General features: G+C 35.9%; 1 protein-coding gene across 1 annotated transcript in view; it reads left to right on the top strand.

The window, feature by feature from the left end:
* The window catches only part of DNAH14 (dynein axonemal heavy chain 14), a gene marked incomplete at both ends in the record, with an annotated part of 395029 nt that overhangs the window by 76145 nt on the left and 298171 nt on the right, over positions 1–20713 (top strand). The window contains 3 exons of the mRNA XM_080698700.1: positions 560–929; positions 2885–3075; positions 12273–12518. Of these exons, the coding sequence (XP_080554826.1) occupies positions 560–929; positions 2885–3075; positions 12273–12518 (807 nt within the window). The remainder of the gene's footprint in view (positions 1–559; positions 930–2884; positions 3076–12272; positions 12519–20713) is intronic.

Here is a 20713-nt window from a genome sequence, read left to right as displayed (position 1 = left end):
AGTCTATATTCCATATTAGGATAGATTTTTTTCTGAAATATAAATAAATAAATGTATGATAGTTTCACCTAAAAAAAAAGAAAAAAATATTCTCTGGTAAGAAAGAAAGCAAAAAGAAATATTGAAATGTTATCTTTAAGTCATCAAAAGCTTGGTATCAGACAAATGGGACTGTTATGTGAGATTATCATTGTTAATTTTGGATAAATTGCTATAATACTAGATGTCAACCACTAAGCCAAGCATGGAAAGGAGGGATGGGAAGGGAACGGGGTGAGGATCGGGTAGGGGATAACTGGGCGATGTGTGCATGTATGTCTACAAAAGGGTTTTTTTTTTATCCCATTATGATGTATGAATACAGTGCACCAATAAAAAAATTTTTTTTAATAAACCTGAAAATATGCCCAAGTTTGGTCTAGGCCACTTGGTAGTTGATAGTTCCAAATTCACTCCCTTATCATGTTAAAGTTTAGATCATATGCAAATATAACTTTCAGTAAAACATGCTTAAGTTTTGAACATTTTAGTTTCTCAAAATGTCTAACTGTTGTTTTAGATCAGAACTCCTGTTCTGTTATGTGCTAGTACTCAAGTGCCAACAGCAAAGGATATAATCCAGACTCTCTCCAAGGAAGCCGCAATTTTGGTACACAAAGCTAAAACATATTCAACCTATCAGGAGCTATTTGAGGATGCCCAAGGTCAGATGCATGCTCTTAATATGGAAGAAATCACACAGATTGTGCTCTCAGATATCTCTGACATTGAATGCGACTTAACTTTGAGGAAAATACTATGGGATGCACAAGAAGAATGGGGAGCACATTTCTGGGAATGGAGGAAATGTTCTCTTCAAAACATTGACATAGAATTACTACAAAGAAATGTTTTTAAATGGCTGCATATGATCACTCTACTAGAAAAAGGTAAAAGTGTGTTTCTCCAATTTCCTCACCCACATAGAATTATAAAAGCAAGAGCCTCTTCACAACACAATAATTATTCCTGGTCTTGTTTCTTTACCTGTTCTCAGAGGCCAGCCATTATGGCTGGAGAGACAACCAGGAATTGTTTGCTGAAGCAAGAAAAAAATCAAAGCTTTTAAGTAATTAATAATTCTTTTTTAATCCTTTAAAAGTTGATTATGTGAATAGAACTTGGACTCTTTTCTGATTCTGACTCTTCTTAGGGTATTGGCCAAAGATATTCTGATAGTAAAGGTCTACCTGCAGAATCATCACCCAAATTCTCTACTATGCTAATCCTATGCCTACAGCATTTGAGCAATAGGGAGAAAAGCCAAAAAAGTCATTTTGAGAGGTTTCCCTTATGCTAATGATCAAATCTGAGATATTGCCAATGCAGAGATACTATCTGAGAGCATTCTATAAGATCATATCTTTTCCAGAAGAAAGTTCATTCTACCTGGCCAGGAGATTGTCTTTGCTTTTTGATAGACTCCTCTATCAAAATCACTTGGCTATACCTCAAGCTAAAAGTTCTCCAGAAAAGCCCCCCCCCCAAAAAAAAACCCCAAACACTTTATTTTGCTTGTTTCTAAACTATAAAACTATCACAACATGTTTAGAAAAAAAAATATATTGCTACAAATCATAGTCTCACTGCTTTGATATAACACTCATATTGTGCATTCTTCATTAATATTCTGTCTTGTTTCAGAGAACAAGATAAAATGTAACCAGTAGACAGCACTTTTCTTTTTTAGTACTGGGAGATGAACCCAGCCCTATTTTATTTTTACTTTGAAACAGGGTTTCACTAGGTTAATGAGATTATCACTATGTCCTGAAGCTGCTTTTGAACCTGTGATTCCTCCCAAGTAACGGGATTATAAGAATGTGCCACTATGCCTGGTTTAGACAGCATTTTCTTACACCCATAGTTTCTCAAGAAAATTCTTGCTGTTTGCCAAAGCTGAAACTGGCAAAAACCAAAGTTATTCTCTTGGCATACTATTCTCTTGACATACTATTTAGCTAGGTCTTAAAACATATTTTACCATTCAATTTGGACTTATAGAAGAAAGCCCTATGTGTACAAATTTGCTTTTTAAGGGTGTGAGTGTAATATTTAGCTTTCCTGGGTCCCAAACTTTGCCTCTTTCTCTATTCCCTCCCTATTTCTCATATATTGGATAAAAGTGTTATAAGGGTTCCAGCATATATTCTCAAAGTTTGAGATACTGCCACAGGGATGAGGAAGTGGCATTAAAATGACTCAAGGGGGTGGTAGTTGACTTGGGTGCAATTGGGGAACATTTAATAAAAATGAGGGCATGGTAGAAGGGCTCAAGGCAATACAGAGTAATTATTTTCGGAAAGGGGGATGGTAATTCAGTAAGTTAGAAAACTATGGTTAACCTTCAACTTCTTAGGCTTTGACTTCTGTACCTTGGTGGCTTGTCAATGCCAGAGGGCAGACTAATGATGGTATATGACAAGGTAATCACCTACATTTCCAATATTTTAGCATTAAAATATATATTAGTGAAATGATAACAGTGATGGAACTTTTCCCTTGATGTTCTTTCTTAATTAGAAAATTTAAAAGCCCCAACCTATGACAGTCCCCTGAATGTGTGTATGTGCATAACCTGTCTGTCTTGCCAATGAAAATCTAGGAAGCCCCATGGTAGTGACATTTTCCAAAACCACTTATCCCTGATGATCTTATCCCTGGGCTTTAGTCACCAGTTCTAACAACTATTTTTTTTTATTTTAATTCTAGGTTGACTTTTAAGAAAGAATAATGTTAATAAAGGTCACAGTTTTATATTATAATATATAACTGATAACTGATAAACTAATAGATTAATTATTAAAGAAAATTGTAAGCCTGCTGATTTATTGTTACTTTATAGGTTTACCTAAAAATGATATGGTAGTACAGCTTAAGAAATCAGTTACAGAATTCAAACAAGAGCTGCCTATTATCATAGCACTGGGAAACCCCTGCCTCAAGCCAAGGCACTGGGAGGCTCTCCAGGAGATTATTGGAAAATCAATTTCCTTTGATAAAAACTGCACCATGGAGAATCTTCTAACCCTCAAGGTTAGAATTAATAAATTAATTAACCTATTAATTAATCCAAATTAATAGATTGAAAATATAGATTGTAATCTAAGAGGAGCCGATTCTAAGTAAGCAAGTAAATCTACAAGAAATTGTAATTAGACAAGGGTAAAGTTTGTAGGGTACCTGGAAAAGTATCTTAGGAGATAATAAATATTATATTTAACTGAAAATAGGGGGTGAATTCTACATTATACCATAATTATCCAGGTGACTAGGAAATCATAATGTTGGTTTTCATATGTGATGCATTGCATTATTTAATATTATTTCCTATAGCTGGGTGTGGTGGAGCACGCTTGCCATCTCCGTGCTTGGGAGGCAGAGACAGGAGGATCGCGCAGGTTCGAAGCCAGCCATGCTGGCTTAAGAGACCCTGTTTTAAAATTTTTAAAAAGTATAAAAAAAGGTATCGGAGTGTAACCCAGAGGTAGAAGGGTTTCCAGGAACCCCAGTACCACACACACACACACACACACACACACACACACACACAAAAAAAAAAAAAAACATTTCCTATATAGATTACATTTTATGGGAATAGAGAAATCAAAAAACTATATCTCATTTTATGTAAAAAGAAAATATATTAAAAATATGTAATAAGTATATAACAATATAACGATATCATATATACTTCTGGGTTACACTACACTCTCTGACCTATTTTTATACTTTTTTAAATTTGGAAATAGGGTCTCTTAGGCCAGCGTGTCTGGCTTCGAACCTGTGATCCTCCTGTCTCCACCTCCAAAACGCGGGAATTACAAGTGTGTGCCACCACACCCGGCTTAATATGCTATTTAAAATACCTGATTAGAAACAATTTGATTTACCACAAAATTACATTTTATGATTTTTCTAAATTTTTAATGGCTAAAAAGTTTTCTATTACTTGCCTAACATAAAATAAGCTTTAATTATGTTTAATGTTTATCCAAAACAATTTAATAAAAATTAACATTTTGCATCTATAATTCTACTGAAATGAAGAACATGGGAACTGTTCCTAAAGAACTTTTAATTTTTTGGGGGGGTTAGTAAAAGTTGAAAATATTTAATTAGAGGTTAGTTGGAAGTTTCCGAGTGGTACAGTATAGATTTTATTTTACTGTTTTTATCCCTGGCTTTATTTTGCTAACATAGAAATCAAGGGTACTGAAGTTATCAACCTAATGGCCTTCCAAGTACATTTTTTATTTTATTTTTTGTATATTTTTTATTGAAAATAAGTGGTATACATTTAAACTGTACTTGGTGCCAACTCCCCCCACCCCTGTTTTCCCTTCCCCCCTCCCAACAATGAATGTCCAGGGTAACCATGCTATATTCATACTTTTACACTTATTCAGATGTAGCCCTTCATTAATCAAGTTGGGCCTCTTCCTCTCCTCTCCTTTCATTCAGACATTGCTGAGATTTCCCTTCCATTATCTGGTATCCCCAATTTCCCCCAGTTTGGGCATATTAGAGGAAACATATGTACCTTCTCCTTCTGTGCTTGGCTGATCTCATTTAACATAATGCTCTCCAGGACTTTCCATCTTCTTGTGAATGACATGATTTTGTTCTTCTTTATAGCTCAATAGAATTCCATTGTGTGTATTTCCCATAATTTTGCAATCCATTCATCTGTTGATGGGGACTTGGGTTGGTTCCATATTTTGGCTATTACAAATTGTGCTGCTATGAACATAGGTATACATTATATTGCTGTAGTTCTCTGGTTTCAACCCCTTTGGAAAAATACCCAGGAGTAGTAGAGGTAGATCATGTGGTGGATCTATTCCCAGTTTTCTAAAGAATCTTCACACAGATCTCCATAGTGGCTGAACTAGTTTGTGCTCCCATCAACAGTGTAAAAGAATTCCTCATTCCCCACATCCTCACCAGCATTTGTTGTTATTTTATTTCTTTATGTTTGCCAATCTGACTGGGGTTAGATGGAATCTCAGTGTAGTTTTGATTTGCATCTCCCTGATGGCTAATGATGTAGAACATCTTTTCGTGTATCTATTGGCCATTTGTATCTCTTTTGTGAAGTGTCTATTCAGTTCAATTGCCCATTTCTTGATTGGGTTGTTTGTTTTACTAGTGTAGAGTCTTTTGAGCTCTTTGTATATTCTGGATATTAGCCCCCTATCAGAGTGGTGGCTGGTAAAGATCTTCTCCCATTCTGTAGGCTTCCTCCTTAGGTTATTGATGTTTTCCTTTGATGAGAAGAAACATTTTAGTTTGATGCCATCACCCTTGTTAATTCTTGCTTTAATTCCCTGAGCTTTGGAGGTTTTGTTGAGAAGTTAATGCCTGTGCCTATATGTTGTAGTGTTGAGCATATGCCTTCCTCTAATAACCTCACAGTATCTGGCCTAATTTCTAAGTCTTTTATCCATCTCAAGTTGATTCCCATGCACAGTGAGAGGTAAGGATTTAGCTTCATCTTTCTACAAATGGATAGCCAGTTCTCCAAGCACCATTTGTTGAAAAGGCTGTCTTTGTCAAAGATTAATTGACTTTAGGTGTGTGGATTTGTTTTTGTATCTTCTGTTCTGTTCCACTGCTCAGTTTGCCTGTTATTGTGCCAGTACCATGCTGTTTTTACTACTATTGATCTATACTGTAATTTGAAGTCTGGAATTGTGATGCCTCCTGTGTGATTCTTATTGCTGAGAATTGCTTTGGCTATTCTGGGTGTTTTCTTTCTCTATGTAAAGTTCATGATTGATATTTCTAGGTTTATGAAGAATGACATTGGTATTTTCATGGGAATTGCATTGAATCTATTGATCACTTTTGGCAGAATGGTCATTTTGATGATAACTATCCATGAGCACAGGAGATCTTTCCATCTTCCAAGGTCGTCTTCAATTTCTTTCTTTAAAGTTTTATAGTGTTTGTTGTAGAGGTCTTTTACATCTTTGATTAAGTTTATTCCTAGGTATTTTATTGGTTTTGAGGTTATAGTGAATGGAATTGTTTTCTTTATTTCTTTCATTGTGGATTCATTGTTGGCGTAAAGAAAAGCCACTGATTTCTTTAGGTTGATTTTGTATCCTGCAACTTTGCTGAATTTGTTAATTAGCTCCAGAAGTCTTTTGGTTGAGTTCTTTGGGTCTTCTAGATAAAGAATCATATCATCTGCAAATAAGGATAATTTTAATTCCTCTCTTCCTATTTGAATTCCTTTGATTTCCTTCTTTTGTCTTATTGCTACGGCAAGAGTCTCAAGGACTATATTGAAAAGGAGTGGTGATAGTGGGCATCCTTGTCTTGTTCCTGATTTTAGAGGAAATTCTTGCAGTTTTTCCCCATTCAATATAATGTTGGCTTTGGGTTTGTTGTATATTGCCTTAAGGATGTTGAAATACATTCCTTCTGTTCCAGTTTTCTGCAGTGTTTTTAACATAAATGCTTTTTCAGCATCTATTGCTATGATGATGTGGTTTTTGTTCTTGGTTCTATTTATGTGGTGAATAATAGGTATTGATTTGCATATGTTGAACCAGCCTTGTTTTTCTGAGATTAAACCAATTTGGTCATGGTGTATTATTCTCTTGATATGGTTTTGAATGTGTATGGCTAGTATTTTTTTTTAGAATTTTTGCATCTATGTTCTTTAAGGATATCGGTCTGTAGTTTTCCTTTCTTGAGGTATCTTTATTTGGTTTGAGAATTAATGTGATACTGGCCACATAGAAATAATTTGGGAGAGTTCCATTTCTTTCAATTTCCCAGAACAAGTTGTAAAGTATTGGTATTAGTTCTTCACTGAAGGTTTTGTAGAATTCTGTTGGAAACCCATCTGGGCCTGGGCTTTTCTTTGATGGAAGAATTTTTATTGCCATTTCTATTTCTTTGTTTGCTATTGGTTAGTTTAGGCTTGCTATGTCCTCTTAGTTCATTTAGGTAGGTTATATGTGCTTAGAAATCTATCACTTTCTTCCATGTTTTCTAGTCTATTTGGAGTATAATTTTCAAAATAGTTTCTGATCATCTTTTGAATTTCTCCACTATCTGTGGTGATGTCACCTTTTTTATTTCTGATTTTAATAATTTGAGTTGATTCTTTTGGTTAGGTTGGCCAGGGGTCTATCAATTCTATTAATCTTTTTAAAGAACCAGCCTTTTGTTTTGTTGATAATTTGAATTGTTTGTTGTTGTTGTTGTTGTTCTCTATTTCATTCATTTTTACTCTGATTTCAATAATGTCCTACCTTATGCTGGCTTTGAGATTACACTGTTGCAGTCTTTCTAGGTCCTTGAGTTGTGTCATTTGGTTCTTTACTTGGTGATTCTCTGTCCTTCTTATGTGGGCACTAAATGCTATAAACTTTCCTTTTAATACTGCCTTCACAGTGTCCCATAGATTTTTGTAAGTTGTATCTCTGTTTTCATTTATTTCCATAATTTTCTTTATTTCTCCCCTAATTTCTGCTCTTACCCATTCATCATTCAATTGTGTATCATTCAATCTCCATGTTTTTTAATAGTTTCTTTTGAGTTTCCTATTGTTGATTTCTACTTTCATTCCATTATAGTCTGAAAAGATGCAGGGAATTATATTGCATCTTTTGAATTTGCGGGTCCTTGGTTTGTGTCCCAGGATGTGATCTATTTTGGAGAAGGTTCCATGGGCTGCTGAGAAGAATGTATATTGTTTAGTTCCTGTTTGAAATATTCTGTATATGTATATTATACACATTTGATTTATAGTTTTCTTTAGTTCTAAAGAGTCTTTACTCAACTTTTGCCTTGAAGATTGATCCAGTGATGTGAGAGGTATGTTAAAGTCTTCCAGAATTCTTGTATTTGGGTCTATTTGAGATCTGATGTCCAGAAGGGTTTGTTTTATAAATGTGGTTACACCCACATTTGGGGCATAAACACTATCATTATATCTTCTTGGTGTTTTTTTTTCCTTTTAATAAAAGGAAGTGCCCTGTTTGTCTCTTCTGATATGTTTTAGTTTGAAGTCTGTTTTGTTGGATATCAGGGTTGCTACCCCTGCCCCTTTTTGGTCTTCAATAGCTGGTATATCTTTTCCATCCTTCATTTTCAGTCTGTGAATGTCTTTGGCTATAAATTGAGTTTCTTGCAAACAGCATATATTTGGATTATGTTTTTTTAATCCACATTGCCAGTCTATGTCTTTTGATTGGTGAGTTAAGTCATTTGACATTGAGTTATTATTGAAATATGATTTTTGTTTTCTGTCATTTTGTGTTCTTTCTTCTCTTTGGTAGCTTGTTCTTTCTTCTTTGCTTAGATGCCCCATTGATCAACTTCCTATCTTCTCTGGTTCTGAAGTCTGCTTCTTTTTTCTTTATGAAATTTTTGAGATTCTGTTTATCTTGAAACACTTTTGTTTCTCCATCAATTTTGAATAGTAGTTTTGCTGGGTATAGTAATTTTGGTTGGAAGTTATTTTCTTCAAGGGTCTGAATCATGTAGTACCAGTCTCTCCTAGCATTCATGACTTGGGTTGTAAAGTCTGAGGTGATTCTTGTTGTTTTGCCTCAATATGTTACCTGTCCCTTTGTTCTCACTGCTTTTAAGATTTTTTTCCTTATCTTCTGTGTTAGTCATTTTGACTATTATGTGGAATGGGCATGTCCTTCTTTTGTGTGTGTGTGGTACTGGGGTTCCTGGAAATCCTTCTACCTCTGGGCTACACTCCCAGAAACCTATTTTTTATATATGTTTTTGCAAACAGGGTCTCCTAAGCCAGAACAGCTGGCTTTGAACCTATGTGATCATCCTGTCTCCATCTCCCAAGCACGGGGATTACAAGCGTGCACCACCATGCCCGTCAGGCAGGTCCTTCTTTGATCTTGTCTTAATCATGTTCTGTATGTCTCCTGGGCATGAAAATTCAAGTCTCTTTCCATGTTTGGAAAATTCTCTGAAATTACTTCTCTGAAGAGATTATGGATGCCCTTGGTCTGTAACTCTATCCCTTCTTTAGTGCCTTTTATCCATAAGTTAGGAGGTGCAAATGTCTTTAACCCTGAAATACTATAACCAGAAGCTGGAAGAACCCTATTTCTGGTGTGTGTGTGTGTGTGTGTGTGTGTGTGTGTGTGTGCTCTTATTGGTGTATTATAGTCTCACATCATGGTATAAATCATTTTGACAATGATATACATGCACATGCTCTTGGTACCTCCCACCCATTTCCCTTCCTTCCAGTATGGAGTACCCAGTTTGATGTTGGTATATATCCACATGTATACACATAGTCTATGATAGTATTTCTATAAATGAACATAAGTATTCCTCCACCCTTATATCTTCTCCCTGGCTCCCCTGAGGTTTCTCCTCATCTCTGAAGTCTTTTTTAAATCCCAATTACTCCCTATCCTGTACATATTAAAGAAAATATGACCCTTTTCTCTCTATGATTGGTTAATTTCACTTAACATAATGTTCTCCATATCCCCAAAGGACCCTATTTCTTGAAGTTAAATATAATAATATTTAGGGAGGATGATTCCTCATCAATCCAGCAGTAATCTGGTAACCTGGGATAAACTGGAGAATTCCAGGTTAGTTGGGCCATCCTATAAAAATTTGTCATTTAATCCAGTATAATGTAGATGTGCAGCTAGACAGATTAGCCCAGAAACTTCCCCTTCATTTACTAAAACCTGAGGTTCTTAGGTCAATCCAGAGATAGTAGTCATGCTGCAAAACTTTTCAGGTTAGACCCTAATCTTGTCAAAATTATTTACTTATATGATGAATAAATTGTGATATCATAGAGTTAGATGACAATCATTTTTCCCTAGATGTTATGCAGGTTCTGAAAAGCCTATCACATGAAAGTATGTAAGAAAGTTAAGAGGAAGAGGTCAGTGGTATGCATAAGTGAGCACTGTCACTTTATGGCTAATCATTTGTACTTTGGAAAGCTTTGTGCTCTATAATAGAGGCATAAAAATTGTTCTAGGCATTAAAGTTCATCTGAAACTTCCCAGATATTACTAATCATTGAAAGACCTATTTGTCAACCCAAATATTGAATATAAAGACTTGATAGGGCTAGATACACTTGACAGAAATTTGAGTTACATATTATCAGTGCCTGGATTTAGTTTTTAACAATTTCAGAGTGTTAGTTATAAAGTTATTTATCAAAAAACTTTTTGATAGTCCCATGGCTCCTTATCTTTGACTAAATAATCTATCTCAAAAGGTAAGTCTCTTTCTTAAGCTTTTGTTTATTACCATAAGCAATCAGCTGATTCCATTTTTGGCAGGCCCACAAAAGATAGTAAAAACTCATCATCCTATAGCCATGCCTTTGCATGGTGCCCACTGAGCTGCATTACCAAAACAGAGACATTAGGCATTATTCTTGAGCCTCATAAAGATGACATATAGGAATAGTTGTATATTTTTATTCTTCACTATGTATCAAAATGATAATCCCAGATAGTTAATTCTAAGAGCTAGAGATGAGAATCTTTCTGAGTACCTCTATTATGGTAAGTGAATCTGAAGATTTTATATCAGGATCTTGTCAAGAACTGGCAGTCGGTGCACAGGTGTACATGGGAAGGCCTGTACATCCTTCACTAATGTATTTTGAGTGATACTTATCCTCCAGAAGCTGTGGCAAAGAAAGGGAAGCCATAGACATCTGGATCTGTAGACATGCAATCTTTTAGATGAATATACCTCAAGATTTGTTATATAGAAGACCTTTGCCAGCTATTCTTTTGATGGCGGACTAGTATATAGAATATACAAAGTACTTAAAAGACTTGACACTAAAAAGAAAAGTAACCCCATCAAGAAATGGACAATTGAACTAAATAGACACTTCTCAAAAGAAGAAATAAAAATGGCTATTAAATACATGAAAAAATATTCAACATCATTAGTAATCAGGGAGATGCAAATCAGGATTATACTGAGATTCCATCTAATCCAAATTAGAATGGCAAAAGTTAAACAAATGCTGGTGAGGATGTTGGGAAATAGGAACTCTTTTACACTGTTGATGAAATTGCAAATTAGTGCAGCCACTATGAAGATCAGTGTGGAGATTTCTCAGAAAATTGGGAATGGATATAGCACATAGCCCTGCAATCACTCCTGAGTATCTTTCCAAAGGATTGAACTCAGAATATTTTAGTGATAAATGCATATCCATGTTTATAGCAGTACAATTTACAGTAGCTAAATTATGGAACCAATCTAAGTGTCCATCAACAGATAAATGGATTAGAAAATTATGGATTTTCCACACAATGCAATTCTACTCAGCAAAGGAAATGGATGGACCTAAAATATATTATGTTAAGTGAGATTAGCCATTGAGAGAAAGTAATGTTTTATCTCATATACAGAAGCTAGGGAATAATCAAAATAGAAGAGGGATTTTAGATAATGGAGGAGAAACCCCAGTTGAGTGAACCAGGGGGGTCTAAGGAAGGGTGTGTAGGTATGTGGGAGTAGAATCAATGAAGGAAACGCTTCCACTGGTGTCACATACATATACGTAACAGAAAGAAGTTCACCAAGTGCTGTTGTGCATGTATTCCTCTATCCTTCTTAATTACATTATGATGTGAATCTACAGTGTACCAATAAAAGTATATAAAAGATTAGCTGGCTTTGGTGGCACATGCTTGTAATCCCAGTGCTTGGGAGAGTAAGACAGGAGGATTACATAGGTTTGAAGCCAGCTTCAGCTACTTAGTGAGGCTCTCAGCAACTTAGTGAGACCCTGCTTCCAAATAAAGTATAAAATAGCTCTCGGAGTATAGCCAGGAGGTAGAAAAGCCACTGGGTTCAACCCTCACCACAAAAAATTATATAAAAGATATATTATATAAAATAAAAGCATGTTACAAAGTCATTGAGCAGTTGCTAATGCAAAGAAAGGAAAAGTGAAGGAAAAATACCATCTGCACATATACAAGAAGTATATATTCTTTATATTAACTATAATGAGAAAAAATTATATATTTTTACTGAGTGTGAAGAACATGAAATGGGGCTACATCATGAAGGTTAGGCCATGAAGTCTGAGGTTAGGATGCCTAACTATAATTAGATCTTTGATTTTTGTAATGTACCTTTCAAAATATGCATTTAAGATTTTCATGTTAAATGTTTCAGAAATAATTTGTTCTATTGGATATTAAAGAATAATTTGTTCATTTTAGATGTTTCAGTATGAAAATGAAATAAATGAAATATCAACCTCAGCAACTAATGAAGCTGCTCTTGAAAAAATGTTATCTAAGATTATTGATCTTTGGAATACTACTCCTTTACATTTAGTTCATCATCACACAGAGATGCATTCTATCCTAATAATTTCATCTGTGGATGACATATTTGCTCAGTTAGAAGACTCTCACATCATACTTACAGCAATTAAAGGATCTTCCTATTTTGAGCCCATTAAGGTAAATATTATGGCAAAGAGAAAATGTTTTAATTTCCTATAGTTTGTCACCTTAATTTTTTATATTCTAAAATTTTGCTTTTGGTTTTGAATTATATAAATCTTTTACATGCTTTTATGAAAGAGAGATTGAATATAAAACAATTTTAAGGAAATATTAATTGTTCATAAGAAAGTTTCATAAAGTTTAATTTGGCAGATAAGATAAATTTAGGTAATATAAAAATAAGACACTCTGAACCATAACTTTATATGAGCACTGTTCAGTGTATCCTGATAATCCCTTATTCAGTAGCCTCTTGTTCAATAGCATACCTAAAAATCATTTTAAAGTTCAAGAAACTCAATAAGATATGTTATGACATAAGGATATTCAATAGCAAAATTAATATGAATTATCAGATATATGTACATGCATCCATATATTGACATATATAGAGATAGATAAACATGCATTTAATATATGTAATTCCCATTATTTCTAAACACAAATATTTAGGGGAAAATGTCAAATAGATGAACTTAGAGAAAAAATTCAATTAATTACAAAAAAGAGATAATCCAAGGAAATTCTATTATTTAAAAAAAGTAAAATTAAAAATTAGCAGAAGAAAAATGCCAAAAATAAAAAGCAAAAGAAACATTCAAATAATTTGAAAATTTAAAAATAACCACCAGGCTCAATGTGGTGGCACACATTTATCCATTTGCTTGGGAGACTGCAGCAGAAGAAATTCAAGTTCAAGGCCAATAAGGAAAACACAGTAAGACACTGTCTTTTTAAAAATATGATCATTTAGAAAATGTAATTCCAAATCTTAAACTTAGAAAAAAGCAACATGGAGGAAATTATATATCAAAATTGTGACAATAGCTAGAGCCTTATGAAAATGAATGTTTAGAGCATTAAATGGCTTAAATAAAAAGTAAAACTGAAGACTTCCGGGAAGATGGTGACTGAAGGAAGCAGCACAAATCAGTCCTGCTGACACTCAGTCTCCATTGCTGTAAAATCAGTGCTCTGACAAAATAAGAAAACACCATAACTTTAAATAGAACATAATAAGGAAAAGGCAGCAGGAAAAAAAGCTAGAAGATCTATCAGAGAACAGGAAAAAAAAAAAAACCCCGCCTGCCTTCAATGGCTGTGGCTGTAGGCACCTTGGGGGTGCCATCTTGTCTCACCTCACTCAACTGCCAGAGACTCAAAGGAAAAAAAAAAAACCACAAAAAACAATGACTTGAAGTAACAGGGTGCAGCTCATTGGAAATGTAAGCCCTCAGTTCCTCTTGCACAAACACTATGACTTGCAGCAGTGGCAGCTCTGCTCACCATACCCTCCAGAGATCCAGAGCAGTGCTCAACAACATGGAAAGAGAACTTGCCATCCCCAAGGGAGAATGCCCAGCATAGCCCTGCAGTATTGTGCAGCCACAACAAACTCACTGGGTCTGAAACTTTGCAGTTCAAGCTGGTGAAGGTGGGGATAGAATCTGCTGTCAAACATAGCATAGGCTTGGAGAGACTCTGGCTCTGCATCAGTGGAAAGCATGGAGGGAGACCTAAACTTAAAATTAGATACAACTAGAACTGGGCATGGTGGCACACTCTTATAATCCCAGCATATGGGAGGCTGAGATAGGAGGATCACAATTTGTAGCCAGCTTCAGTGACTGAATAAGGTCCTTTGCAACTCAATGAGACCCTATTTCAAAATAAAGAATAAAAAAATAGGGCTGGGGGTATAGCTTAGAGTTAGAATGCCACTGGTTTCTATCCCTAGTACCACACACACACACACACACACACACACACACACACACACACACACACTAGTTGTAGACTAGTAGGATCTCCAAAATCACCACAGACCATCCAATCATAGTGAATGAGGAGAGGTCAGACCAACCCAGCCCTAGCTGTGGAGAACAGACTCTTACATATATACTGGGTTTGGTCTGAAAGACGCCCACTGCCTATGCAGGCAGGAAGAGACTAAGGTTCCACATCTGTGGAAAAAATGGAGAGTGACCATGCTTAACACTCGATCCAGCCCTATTGATACTGGCAATCTGCATAGACTGAGAAAGACTCAGAGAACTTGCAGCAGGAAAGATGCCAGTGGCACTCAGTTTCTGCACCGAGAGACTGCAGAGGCCAAGTCTGCTGAGTTTTTATATATTAGCAGGGTTGCATTACTTTGTTGTTTTGTTTTTTGAGTTTTCTTTTGTTTTTGTGTGTGCATGCTTGTTTGTTTGCTCTTTTCCCCATATGTTTCCTGAGCCTCTTCCTTTGTAAATACTTACTATCTTCTCTCCATCTCTTTCCTTTTTTTCCTTTTCTCTTCATTGTTTTGTATTAAACACACTTCATATCACTATACTAAATACTCTACATTGGTTATTAGAATAATACTGTATATTCACTGTCTCAAACCTCTGTTTTACCCTAACAAACTCATACTTTTATTCTAATTGATCCTACTTTACCCTATTCTTGCATTTATGACTTTAATTCCCTCCTCAATCAAGCTTCACCATTGAATACAACACAACTTACCCCTGGATATAACAGATGACACCTCGAGACAGAAAAATCTATCAAAAACAACAGATACAAACTTGTGAAATCATGAGGTGGAATGACAAGGAAGCAATGAGTTCCCACAACCCCACAATAACAAAACCTGACAACACAAAATCACAGAGATCCTCAGAACAAATAAAAAAATTTAACAGAAATTATACAGGACTTTCAAAAAGAATTTAAAGAAAATCTGAAAGAAATAAATGATGCAATCATTGAAGTGATGGCATCAATACAGGCTATAAACAATAGATCACATGGAGAATAGAATCTCACTCTTAGAAGATGATCATTCAAAAAATGAACACATAGTATGTAATTTAAGAAAAAAAATCAACAGCATGAATTATACATTGAAGGAATTATGAGCCCATCTTAAAAGAGCTAACTTAAGAATACTAGGAATATAAGAGGGAATAGAAGGTGAAACCAAAGGGATCCCACAATCTTTTCAAAGAAGTAATTTCAGAAAAATTTCCAAACATACAAATAGAAGTCAATACCCAGGTAGAGTAAACTTATAGAACCCCCTTTAGATCAGAGAAAAGTTTCACCATGCCACATAATATTCAAGCTGACCAACATAGAAGCCAAGGAAAGAATCATAAAGGCAACAAAACCAAAAAAGACCAGGTGACATTCAGAGGCAAACCAATTAAAATCACTCCAGACTTCCCAAACCAAGTCATAAAAGCCAGAGGGCTTGGAGTAACATATTCCAAACTCTGAAAGAAAACAATTTGCAGCCCCAAATATCCTACCCAAGAAAACTATCTCTCAAATTAGATGAGGAAATAAAAATTTTCCATGACAAATAGATGCTGAAAGAATTTGTCTTCAAAATCAGCACTAGAGAAAATACTCAGAGATTAACTGAAAAAAGATATAATACACACGTGAACCATCGATCAACTAAGCTAAGAAGAATAGACACTACCTTAAATAGAAGTTAAATCTCAATATGTTAGGAATTAAAAACCATATCTCAGGACTTCTGGGGATATGGTGATTGATGGAAGCAGCACATACCAATCTCCATTACCTCAAAAACAGCATTATAGCCAGGCATGGTGGTACACTCTTGTAATCCCTGAGTTTAGGAGGCTGAGACAGGAGGATCACACAGGTTTAAAGCCAGCCTCAGCTATTTAGTGAGGCTCTCAGCAACTTAGTGAGACCCTGTTTCCAAATAAAATATAAAATAGGCCTGGGAGTATAGCCCGAAGGTAGAAAAGCCCCTGTGTTCCACCCTAAGTACCACCAAAAAAACAAAAACAAAAAACCCCAGCATTATACAAAGCCAGAAAACACTATCAGTAGAGGAATAAAAATGATAGATAGATACAAGAGACAGGGAAACGAAAGATTAGAAGACCGATTCAAGAGCAGGAAAAAAACCTCACCCACCTCGTGGTGGTGAGCACTGCAGGGGTGCCATCTGGCTTCACAGCACCCAACTCCAGAGATGAAAAGGCAAACCAAAGACCTGAAGTGAGTAGCCTCAAACCATTGGGGTTCTGAGCCATCAGTTCTAGCTGCACAAACACTGTCTACAACCTCCAGAAATGGCATCCAAGCTCACCACACCCTCCAGGGATCCAGAGCAGAGCTTGACACCAGAAAAGAAACCCACCCACCTCACAGCCGAGGGCGGCAGGGGCACCATCTTGCCTCACTGTAACTGATGCCAGAGATGATCAGGAAACATCCAAAGATCTGAACTAGGCAGCTGCAGATCATTGGAATTATAAGTCATAAGTTCCTCCTGCATAAACACTAGCTACAACTTACAGCAGTGGTAGCCAAGCTCACCATGTCCTCCAGAGATATAGAGCAGTGAACACCAAAACCATAAGTGAAGTCATGGTCCCCACAAGAGAATGTTCAGTGTAGCACCCCCAGGGACTTATGCAATCATGATAAACTCCCTGGGTCTGAGGCTTTTCCATTCAACCCAGAGAAGATAGGGATAGAGTCTGCTCTTGGACATAGCAGAGGCTCAGACAGACTCAGGCTCTAATCAGTAGAAAGTGTGGGGAAAGACCTATATTTAACACTAGACCCAACCAGTAGGATCTCCGGGATCAACACAGACCACCCAGTCATGGTGAATGGGGAGAAGTCAGACCAGACCAGCCATAGCTGTGGAGAACAGAGATTCTTACATTGAGTTTGGTCTTAGAGGCATATACCACCTATGGAAGCAGGGAGACACTGAAATTCCAAATCTGTGGAAAGTGTGGAGGGTGACCTGTGCTTAACACTAGATCTAGCCCTGTCGATACTGACCATCTGCATATATTGAGAAAGACTCAGAAAACCAGACTCACAGCAGAAAAGGTGCCAGTTGTGCTCAGTATCTGCATAGAGAGAGACTAGAGAGGCCCTGTCTGCTGAATAGTCATTTATTTGTAGAGTTGCATTAATTTTTGTTGGGGTTTTTTGGTTTTTGGTTCTTTTGTGTGTGTGTGTGTGTGTGTGTGTGTGTGTGTGTGTGTGTGTAGAGCTGGGGTTTTTTTTACCCTCTTCCCAAACCCTTTCCCAAGCTTCTTCCCTTAAACATACCTACTCTCTTTTATCCCCTTTTCTTTTTTCTTTCTCTCCTCTCTTCCTTGTCTTATATTAAATTTACTTCATATCACTATACCAGAAACTCTACATTGGTTACTAGAATACTACTATATTTTTAGTATCTCTAATCTCTAGTGTATACTACATTAACAAACTCATACTCTCATTCTATTCAGTTCTATCTGAGGCTTTATTCTTCCATTTATGACTTCACTTCCCTCCTCACTCAACCTTCACTGTTGAATACAATACAGATTGACCTTGGATAAACCAGCTGACACCTAGAGACTGAGAGAAATCTATCAAAGGCAACAGATACAAACTTATGAACTCATGGGAAAGAGGAATAACAAGGAAGCAATGAGTTCACACAACACCACAATAACAGAATCTGACAACACAGAATTGCAGAGATCTCCAGGAGGTCAAATCAGGAATATAACTGTAGAAATAATACAGGACTTCTGAAAAGAATTTAGAGCCTGAAAAAAAATAAAGAATGCAATCAGTGAAGTGAAGGCATCAATTCAAACTATAAACAATCAATTAGACCACATGGAGAATAGAATCTCACTCCTAGAAGATGATCACTCCAAAATTGAAAGCATAGTATATAACTTAGAAAAACAGCTGGGCGTGGAAGAGCACACTTGTAATCCCGCACTTGGAAGGTGGAGACAGGAGGATAGTGCTGGTTTGAAGCCAGCCTTGCTGGTTTAAGAGACCCTGTTTCCAATTAAAAATATAAAATGGGTCTGGGAGTGTAGCCCAGAGGTAGAAGGGTTTCCAGAAACCCCAGTACCACGGAAGAAAGAAAGAAAGAAAGAAAGAAAGAAAGAAAGAAAGAAAGGAAGGAGAAAAACAATTCGACAGCATGAATTGGATATTGAAGAAATATGAGGCCATTTTAAAAGAGCTAAGCTAAGAATAATTGGAATCGAATAAGGAAAAGAAGGTGAAACCAAAGGGATCAACAATCTTTTCAAAGAAGTAGTATCAGAAAATTTTTCTAACATAGAGCAAGAGGTCAATACACAGGTTCAGGAAACTTATGGAAATCCCTTTAGACAAGATCAGAGAAAATGTTCCCCACACCACATAATAGTCAAACTTACCAATGTAGAAGCCAAGGAGAAAATCTTAAAGGCAACAAAAACAAAAGACCAAGTGGCATTCAGAGGCAAGCCAATTAGAATCACTCCAGACTTCCCAAACCAAGTCATGAAAGCCAGAATAGCCTGAGGTAACATTCCAAACTCTGAAAGAAAACAACTTGCAGCCCAAAATTTCCTACCCAGCAAAACTGTCACTCAAACACTATCACAACAAACACTATTTCAATCAGAAGTTAAATCTCAACATGTTAGGAATTAAAATCATCTCTCAATAATCACACTAAATATAAATGGCATCAACTCCCTAATAAAGAGAATAAAATAGCAAAATGGATTAAAAACTAGAATCCATCTATCTGCTGCATGCAAGAAACATGCCTTAGAAGTAAAGATAGTAACAAACTTAAGGTAAAGTGCTGGAGCAAGGTAATCTATGTAAATGAAAATTTAAGACAAGCAGGAGTAGCATCTATGATATCAGAAAAGTTAGACTTCATGCCCAAGATTATTAGAAGAGACAAAGAAGGTCATTTTTATTGGTAAAAGGAACAATACAGCAAGAGGAAATAAAGATAATCAACATTTATGTCCCAAACATAGGTGCAGCTACTTTCATAACACAAATTCTTTGTGACATTAAGTCACACATAAATCCCAATACAATAATACTGAGAGACTTCAACACCCCTCTCACATAATTAGACTGATCTTCTTCTAGACAAAAGGTCAGTAAAGATTCCTCAGACCTAAAAAACACCATTAATCAAATGGGCCTATTAGATACATATAAAATATTCCACCCAACTACAGGAGAGTTCACATTTTTCTCAGCCATTCACAGACCTTCTCCAAAAGAGATCACATCCTGGGCCAAAAAGTGAGCAGTAGCAAATTTAAAAAATGTGACATATTTCCCTGTATCTTTTCAGACCATAATGGATGAAACTAGAAATGAACAATAAGACCCAGAGAAACCACATAAACATGTGGAGACTGTACACTACACTGCTGAATGAAGAATGGGTCATAGAAGAAATGGGTGAAATCATGAAAATTTTAGAAACAAAAATAGTGATACAAGATATCAAAACCTCTGGGGCATTTTTAAGGCAGTATTAAGATGAATATTCATAGAACTGAGTGCTTATATAAGAAAGAGAAAATCATTAAGTAATCTAATGACACACCTAAAAGTACTTAAAAAACAGGAACAATCTAACCCCAAAGTTAGTAGAAGACAGGAAAGAATTAAAATCAAAGAAGAAATCAATGAAGTAAAGAAAAAATACAGAAAATCAACAAAACCAAAAGCTGGTTTCTTGAAAAAATTAACAAGATAGATAAACCACTAGCCAACTTAACCAAAAAGAAAGAATAAACCCAAATTACAAAGATAAGAGATAAAAAGGAGATATCACTACTGACAATGTAGAAATCCAGAGGATCATCAGAAAGTACTTTGAAAAACTATAATCCAATAAAATGGAAAATCTGGAGAAAATTGACAACTTTCTAGATAAATACAACCTGCCTAAACTAAGTGAAGAATGTGGAGAACATTTAAACCAACCAATAGTAATCAAAGAGATTGAAACAGCAACAGAGAGCTTACCATCAAAGAAAAGCCCAGGACCAGATGATTTCCCAAGTGAATTTTATAAAACCTTTATAGAAGAGCCAATCCCCAAACTCCTCAATTTATTTCATGAAGTAGAAAAAAGGGACTCTTCCAAATACATTCTATGAAGCCAACATTACATTAATACCAAAACCAATTAAAGACAGCTCAAGAAAAAAAAAATACAGGCCTATATCTTTGGTAAACTTGAATGCAAAACTGCTAAACAAAATACTAGCAACATCCATTCAAAACCACATCAAGAAAGTCATACACCATGACCAGGTAGGTTTCATCCCAGGGAT

Source organism: Muscardinus avellanarius (genome assembly GCF_963383645.1).
Source record: "Muscardinus avellanarius genome assembly, chromosome: 7".
Classification (NCBI taxonomy): domain Eukaryota; kingdom Metazoa; phylum Chordata; class Mammalia; order Rodentia; family Gliridae; genus Muscardinus; species Muscardinus avellanarius.
This window is presented reverse-complemented; position numbering and strand designations above follow the sequence as displayed.